The following is a 9393-nucleotide window of genomic DNA, read 5'->3' as shown; positions in this document are numbered from 1 at the left end:
GTCACTGGTGCCTAGTGGTTGGTAGTCTAACATAAGTTACATAACTACATAAGTAAATATTCTAATCGGCCCTAATTATTTTAATTCATATTTTTATCAAAATCCCGCCATTTAGGCAACCCATGATTATTATCTATGGTGTATAACACTGAACCATAGAGTTACTCTATGCACTGAACACTATAACCTAACTTTTTGTGCAGTGTATCACTGATATTACAGGAGTACGTGTTTCTTTTATCATCACACAACCTATTATTATTATTTTTATCTTAATTTGTGTCTCCATTGAATCGTATTTTACGGCTGCTGCATTCGTTTATCTAACAATTCAGAATTTATATTTTAACTTGTTCAAATTATAGTGCTAGGCCGTGAATTGTGCTATACAGTCATGGCGAACAGTAAAAGTGCAGATACAAGCGATGTATTCCAAGAATTAGACGTAGACCGATTGGAAGTAAACGTAATCGAGAGTTTGTGCTTTAGTTGTGGAAAGAATGTGAGTATAATGTTCGAATTATTCATCTTTGTTACTTTTTTTATAATCTAATCTACATACACTATTACCTATTGTTTGTAAAATTATTTGATTATTGGTATCGTAGCTAGCGGAGTTTTTGATGTTGATAACGATAGTTTTATAAAACTAGAGTTGTTGTATCTATTGGTTTGGACAAGACTGTATGTCTGTACCAGTTTTTGAATTATCGTCCCATTATAGTGTTTGTTTTGGGAGAGAAAATTGCCCTGGACTTCAACTTCGATTATTTATTTTAACATTTTATATTTTACTATTAACATTTCTACTAAAAAAACATTGTTTTGATAAATTATTGAATAATCAGTTGCTTACTTGGTTTATTAGCATACATTTATCATACATTTATTTTCCTGGTTTGGTAACTACAGTCTACAATTATTGGCTTGTGCATTTATTGTTTTCTTGTTCCCTCATATATTGCAAATTGATAATTATGTTGGTTCAGATTGCTCATTTCAGTTTGTAATATTGAGTTAGTTTTTGGTTTATTTCCTTATAAACATTTTTTGTAGAGTTCTGATCATTGTGCGTAGTACCATTGATTTTATAATATACAGATAAGCCACTACATAAGAGTTTTCGGGGACTAAAAACACACTGTCAGCCACTTGGCTTGCTGCACCTGTTTACATCGCGCTTATTGCAAACAGATGCAGCAAACCTTGTGGCTGACAGTGTGTTTTTAGTCCCCGAAAATTCTTATGTGGTGGCTTATCAGTATATTATAAAATCAATGATAGTACCTATTCCAGTTGGGTATAAAAAAAATGTGGAAACGGTTGGTTTATTGCGGAAGAATAGTAGAATTTTCCTAATAAAAATTATGCAAAATACGCTTTCCCTGGTTAAAGTAAAAAAAAAATACGGCTACACTAATAAATCATTAACACAAATGAATATTTTAATTTTAAGGTATTTGTCTATAATATTTCTATAATTAAGTAAATTATTTTTATTTATATTAAATGCTAAATGGTATCATTTGATTTACATGTTTAGTGGCCCCTCAGTATTCGCACAGTATACGCTTAATAGTCAAGTAAAAAAGTGTATAAAACATAATTTAATTAAAAAAGACAATCTGTTATAATCGGCTTTGTAGTCAAAATAACAGAAAAATACCAGTTAATGTTAACATTATGTCAAAAGAACTAAACAAAATAATGATAAAAGTATTTATAAATGCTGTAGGTACTTAGTGTATATATGGTTCTTTAGCTATTTACAATTTACAATTTAACATATTACATAATAACATAATAATAACATATTTATGCCCATTTCCCATTTATAAACAACTCATATCATTTTAAGAAAATTTCTATAGTCAGTTACTAAGTTCAAATTGATAATAAGTATAGATATTTAATAATATTAACCATTGCAACAATACCTCTGATGTAAAAAACAGTAAGAAAAGATTTTAAAACAAATGTATTTACAAATCTGGTATGTGGACATTTTGAAAAATAATGGCTTACTAGGAAAACATTTTTTTATTATTCAGGAATATACTATTTAGTATGATTATCTGTAAGATTAAAATGTGTATGCTCTAAAAATAGTTAAATAGGTTACTTAAGCATACAAATAAAAGTGAAAATATGCATTAAACATTTTCATATCTTTATTATTTAAGAAGGTGTTTAAAAATATATGATTATTAGTTAAAATGATAAGTACATATAAATTTCTTAATTTAGAGACTTGGGATGAACGACAATAGCTTGTTTTAAATGTTTGACCGTATATCCTGCATGTCATCTTCGAATAACTGAATAGAAAGTATGATACAAACCTAGATTTAGTTGATTATGTTCTTATTATTTGATATTTTGGTATTGAAAACTATAAAAAAACCAATTTATACAATTGTATGCTAAATTTTGGAAAATATGCAAAATAAAATTGTGATATCAGGAATTTTATTTTTATTTAAGAATACAATATGCAATAGGGAAACCTTAAAAAACCATCCAAAATCATAATCGCCCTAATCCTTATATAAGAATTAACATATAATTATTAAAATAATATTACAAAAAATTAACAATTAAATTTATAAGATTTAGTTAACAATTACTCCACATCGACTTTATCCTTATCTAATTTATAAGCTCCTAAAAATTATTTTAGGGTACCACACGGCTCTTGTTGACACGCATTCCATATTACAAAGAACTGGTAATATCATCATTTGATTGTCCACATTGCAATTATAAGAACAATCAGTTGGACCCAGCAATTGAAATTAAGCCACAAGGTGTTCGTATGTCTTTGAAGATTGAAAACAAAGAAGATTTAGATAGATATGTGATTACAACAGACTACACAAGCATACAAGTGCTAGATTTAGACTTTGAAATACCACCTATGTCACAACGATCACAAGTAACTACTGTTGAAGGCATTATTGCAAAGACAATTACTAATTTAAGTGAACAAAAAAAAGTTATTGATCTAACCCACCCTGAAATAGCATCAAAGATGGAAGTTGTAATTAATGGATTGATTGGTATCAAAAATCTAACCAAGCCCATTCCAATGATGGTAATTATATTTATTATTTATTTTATTTTAAATTAACTATAAATTAATTTTTGTAGGTTTTTGAAGATGCAACTGGGAATATATTTGTTTCAAATCCTGTTGCGCCCTTGGCTGATCCCAGAATGCAAACAGAAATGTTCACTCGTGATAGTGCCCAGGATGAAATGATTGGATTATCAGTAGAACAGGACACAAACAATGCACAGTCAATTATCAAACCATTAGGAACTTTTAATGATTCATCTGTTAACAATATGAATGACGAAATTGTTCAGTTTAGTGACCCGTGTCCAAATTGTCAATCTATTTGTGAAACTAATATGAAAGTGACAGGTATTTATTTTACCATACAGCAATCAATTTGACAAAAATTGTATCATTATTTTGCTACAATAATGTTTATAGATATTCCATACTTCAAACAAGTTGTGATTATGGCTACTACATGTGAAGAATGCGGTTATCGTACTAATGAGGTTAAACCAGGTGGTGGTGTTGAAAAGCAAGGATTACAAATTACTGTTAAAGTATCATCTCCAGAAGATTTAAACAGGGATATATTGAAGGTGACTTATCATTAATTTTGTTAGTAAAAAATCTACAAAGCTGATACACTAATGTTTATCTCCAACAATATTTTTTTTTTTAAGGTTATTTCACTAATATAAAGAACAATCACGTAGGGATCCTGCATATTTATAATATATTATGAATAATAAATTATATTATAATATTATTTTATGTACATACATACATATATTTATGTATGCATATATTACTGCTATTTTTCACTTTTCAGTCAGAAACATGTTGTCTTCGCATTCCACAGTTGGATTTTGAAGCTGGTGCACTTTCATTGAGTGGTCGCTTTACTACAATTGAAGGTCTCATAACATCATTGTATGAACAATTGAAGGATACTGCTACAGCATTTTATTCTGGTGACAGCCAGTCTGGAGGTGTTATAGCCAAAACAGAGATATTTTTAGAAAAATTAAACAACATTAAGACTTGTAAAATGCCAGTTGATATTATACTCATTGATCCGGCAGGAAATAGTTATGTTCAGGTAAATATTACTTTTATACAACATATTATAATTATTAACATTTATAATAAACCCATATCTAATTCCTTACATCTTTAAATACTGAATTATTTATCATCGGTTATTCATTTGTAGTTGATGCAATAATACATCATTTCCTATTACTATCATATTTTGTAAAAATCTTTTTGAAACAATCTTATGAAACTTTATTTTTGTGGAGTATATTAAATATAATCAAGTAATAAGAATACTAATAATTTAAAATGATTTAATTGTATCATAGTACTAAATATTATAGTATACTCAGATAAGAGTTTATTGTTTAGCTGACTAAAAAATAATAGTGTCTTTGCAATGGCGCGCACTCCTACCTATAACATCATAATTATATCAATGAGTTACAATAAACAATTTATACACACATTTTGTGAAGGTCTCAGGAACACTTTATTAAAAATTGTTGACATTAATGATATTTTAAGTGAAAACTGTTAATTGTTTACTAAAATATTTGCTACTATCATTAAACTTTTTCATCAGTTTGGTTAATAAATAATATCCAAATATCAGTGATTTTCGTACCCTTGACAATACATTTTCACTTTGGCAATGAACAAACATATACCGTATTAGGTGATATCAGTTAACAGTTAGCAAACTATTTGCTATTGTTACCTCCGCAAAAACACACCTAATGTTAGAGCAATGGTTACCTTTGCCCAAGGGGCCAATAGAGTTTGGTAGTTCAATCTGTATATATGAAATCCTTGTACTCTAATCCTGAATAGAGTATGGTTTGGAGGATTTTTAAACTTATTTTTCGAATACAAAATATTTTTTTTCTAAGGATTTATGTAGTGTATGAAATCGAAGTCCTTACCAAGTTTTGTGATCTCTTAGTATGCAATACTGATATTATAATTTAACCTTTTTTTCAGAGCTTAACACCTCCAGATTTGGATCCAAAACTTTCAATCATGCGGTTTGATAGAACTGATGAACAGAATGAAGAGCTGGGCATAAACGATATGAAAGTTGATGGTTATGAATAAATTTATAAAATAATATTTGATTTAATTAATATAATTAAACGTTATTATATCGTAAATGTAATACAGTAAAATTATAATTCATATATGTGTAATTCATTTTTCAACTATTGTTAAAGTTCAATTTCCCCTTAGTTGTAAGTAAGTATTAGTTTTGAACTCACATTTGAAAGTCCTACATAGAACAATTTATTGGAATTTAATTACAAATTAATTTACTTTTATAAATTGATCAATATTAATAAATAATAAAATATATTATCTCAGTTTAATTCTTATTTTATTTTCTAATAAGTGAAAAATACAATTTTAAATAGTTTTTCTTTCTTTTATTATTATTATTATTATTAATATTATTATTTTGTAGTTTTGATTAATAAATTAAATGTATCGCTTATGCCTGATTCGTAATATTACATATTTATTATATCAATAGTATGATTTAGAATTATTGCCAAATATTATTGTTATTATTTATTTATTAACACCACCTAACAGATAATTTTTATATATTAGTAATGAAAATAATATATGTTGTTTCTTAAACCATAAATATCTACATACAATTAATTCAGCAGAAGTCAAAAACCCTCTTTTAATTTTCTATCAAATAATATTTTTTTTTTACAAAATATCTCATATTATCAAAATCAATATTTTAATATTAAAAATTCCATAGACGGGAATAAGGGGCTAATAGATAGATCTCGGCTTAAGAACCACTGTATTAATTGATATTAATTTAGTTATGGCAAAGTAGGAAACCCTGGTTATGTTCCATTTTAGGAGGGGAGATTATTGCAAGCAAACTTTGATGACCTTTCCCCATACTCAGGATTATCACTTGTAATTATTACAGGAAATAAGCTGTGTATCAAAAAAACAAAAAAAAACAAAAATTAGAACTAACTGTTAAATGTTAATTGTTATTTTTATGTAATAATTAAATTTTACAAGAACAATTTGTTTTCTATTTTGTTTGTTCTAAAATGTTAAATGTGTTAATTGTGGACTATGATAGATACTACAATTAAAAATGTATTTAGATTTGTGACTATATGTATTATATATAAATGTGTAGTAATTATTATGTGGATTTTATTCATATTATAGAACATATTATGTTCCAATAATCTGTTTTACTCTGTTACCGGTTTTCAACATAATTCATTTATTTGGAATACACGCCTGAAGGCAATCAGTACAGAATAAATTAAATGCTTAAACTGTTTGAATAAAAACATCCATACATAAAACATCTTAGCATTAAATACAACAATATTAATTTAATATGTTTACACACTTGTGTTTATCAGTTAGTATACAATATATTAAATAGAAAAAATGGTGAGAAAGAAAATATATTATTTTGCAACGCTTTTCGAGAGGAATGAAAAATATCAAATTTGTTTTGTAAGTTATTCCTAGTGCTCTGTTAATAGGGGAAAAAGACGCGTGTAGTGTTTTGTGATAATAAATGTAAAAGGTTGGCCAGCTTCTAGAATTAAATGTGGAAACTGATATATTAATTTGGCTGAGCAGAAAACTATCTTTTATTGTGCCATGAAAGATTTTGTAAATAAATATAAACGTCTTAGAGAGTTGATCCAGTTGACTAGTCTTCTAAGAAGTTCTAGCAATGATCAATTACTATGCAATTATAAGGAATTTTTGTATTAATAAATCTTAGGAATTTATTTTGAATTCTTTCAATTTTATTTATCCATACAAGTTGGTAATAGTTACACAAAATGGAGCAACATTCTAGTATTGAACGTACTAGAGCAAAGTAAAGGGTTTTTAATGATACAATGTTATTAGAATCACGATTATTTCTGATAATAAAGTCAACTGATTGTGATGCCTTTATTGTTATTGATTGAATGTGCACAAAAAAAAGAGTGAACTTGAAAAAATAATTGTACAAGTTATGTATATACAATTACTAGCCATTTAAATTGTGTTCAATAAAATGTGTTTTCAATATTATTTATTTAAAAGTTATAATAATATGTATTCTATAATTTATACCACACAACAACATGGCACAATGTTAAAAGTTAGTTTCTATGATAAACTAATGATGTATTAAATGAGCACAAAAAACAAAAAATAAGTTTCTTAATTTGAAAGAAAGTTTAATTCTAAGAAAAATGGCATGAGTATTAATTATTAACTTTCCTACTCGCATTATTCAATGAGTATTAATGAATTAAGTAAAAGCAAGTTTCTTTGCATAATCTTATACGTGTACAAATTGACTTCTTCACATAATAATGTAATTGCCCTAAAATATTTTTTCCCGATTTTGTTATACCTATAACAGGTTTTTATGAACTAAAACGTTAGTTGAACTAGAATTTGTTTTAAGTGTTAGAATGTTCAAAATTCACACTTTTAGACTAAAGGCAATACCATAAATACAATTTTTGGATGTGCGAATCATTGTGTAAAACGAGCAACTTTAAACATGTAAGACAATTATAAATTGATCCCGGTCATTCTAAATCCCTTAATATCTCCTTAAATATTATTTTTTAAATTGATTTTACCTACTTATTTTAAATGGTTGTAACTATAAAAATTTTAAATTCAATAATAATTCGAAACAACATTTTTTTTATGTTGTGAGCTCCTTTAAAATGTAAAACCTTTAAGTTAAATTATGCAAAATTGTTATCCTAGTAGTGAATGCCGAATAACAACATTTTTGCTGATAATCCTTTGAGAGGTATATTGGTATAAATCTGTTAATAGCATATTGTTTAATTACTAGTCAAAATATGGTAGATTCATAACTACAGTATGAACAAACAAATTTTGCATAATACAGATACTCAACATTTATTCTCCTGTTGGATGTAATTTTTTGAAGCTGTCCAATATGATGCATACTGTTTTTATTAAACTACTTTATAGAGAAACCTGGGAAAGATTAATGAAAATGATTACACGATACATACTTAAATTATACTTTATTTTGATTGAGACATTTTGCATAGATTGTGTTTAATGGATAAATGTAGTTTTTGTTATCGTTATAAATATTTCAAGGTAAAATGTATTTTTAAGTCTTGAAATTGAGTATAATATTGGCACATTCTCAAAATATTAATTAATTTTTTTTGTCACAAAATAGAATTTAAGTAATTTCTAAATTACATTAACATACAAGTATACAACACAAGGCAAGCTATTAATATGTTACCAGGGAACGTTACGGCTTATTTGTGTTGGACATAGATCTGACTATTTAATGCAGGTCTTGAACAAAAAGCTTACTGAATAACATATCTAATGATCATTTAAAATTCATACTCAAACAACTTGTTTATATTGTTTACATTTGTGTGCCACTCAGTAATAGACAACGGTACCTAATTAAACTTATTTGTTCTTGTACTAGTTCTATTTTGAATGATTTTATGATGTCTAAGTAAAAAATAAAGAAAAATTACTCAAAAACATTGAAACAAAGAGTGGTTTTTGAATGAAATGAGTAATTCAATTTTGTAAGACATTTTAAATTAGTTTACATTAATAACAACTAAATTACTTAAAAAAAATTATAATTCAGTGCAAAGAATTGGTTACTAATATAGAAAAAAAATTAAAACTGTATCAGGCCAAAGAAGTACAATTTTAGTTGAAGGTCACTTAGCCATTATGTTACAATGGTGCATACAAACTTTTTTTTCATATCTTCAATATATATACAACTATTATTTATATATTTATATTTTTTTGTATAATTACTTAAATATCTGAATACCTACTACAATAGATTATATTTTCATAAGTCATTTAAATGTTGTTGTAAACAGTTTCTGTAGTACTATATTTTTCTTGGGCAAATATAATATAATATTCATGTACAATTTTGTGTTGCTAACTTTAATTATAAATAACTAACTTTAAAACTAAAATATTAACAAAACCTTATAATATCAATAATTTAAAATTTGATAATAGGTCAATTCACTCTATTATTATATCAAAGTCAACCACATAAAATGTGTACATTTGTAAGACAAAGAAAGCAAGTGTGTTACCTTAAACTCTCTTAATTTATTATACCTATGTTATATATTATTGGAAATTTTAAATAACAATTGCTGAGTGATTTATTATTTATTATTTTATTCATGTACCAATATAGGGTTTGCTAATAAATCAAAGAGCAAAATAATAATAAAATA

The 9393-nt window shown here is 26.3% G+C and overlaps 1 protein-coding gene across 1 annotated transcript; it reads left to right on the top strand.

Moving 5' to 3' along the window:
- The first annotated feature begins 236 nt into the window (after nucleotides 1-236).
- LOC111038603 (zinc finger protein ZPR1) lies at nucleotides 237-5278 on the top strand. The gene is made up of 6 exons (XM_022321768.1): nucleotides 237-502; nucleotides 2681-3094; nucleotides 3151-3427; nucleotides 3500-3660; nucleotides 3894-4163; nucleotides 5084-5278. The coding sequence occupies exons 1-6, from the start codon at nucleotides 395-397 to the stop codon at nucleotides 5195-5197; spliced, it is 1344 nt and encodes a 447-aa protein (XP_022177460.1). The 5' UTR covers nucleotides 237-394; the 3' UTR covers nucleotides 5198-5278.
- The last annotated feature ends 4115 nt before the right edge of the window (nucleotides 5279-9393 follow it).

This window comes from Myzus persicae, unplaced genomic scaffold (assembly GCF_001856785.1).
Source record: "Myzus persicae strain clone G006 unplaced genomic scaffold, MPER_G0061.0, whole genome shotgun sequence".
NCBI classification, from domain to species: domain Eukaryota; kingdom Metazoa; phylum Arthropoda; class Insecta; order Hemiptera; family Aphididae; genus Myzus; species Myzus persicae.
The sequence above is the reverse complement of the archived record's forward strand: the minus strand, read 5'-3'. Positions and strand labels throughout refer to the sequence as shown.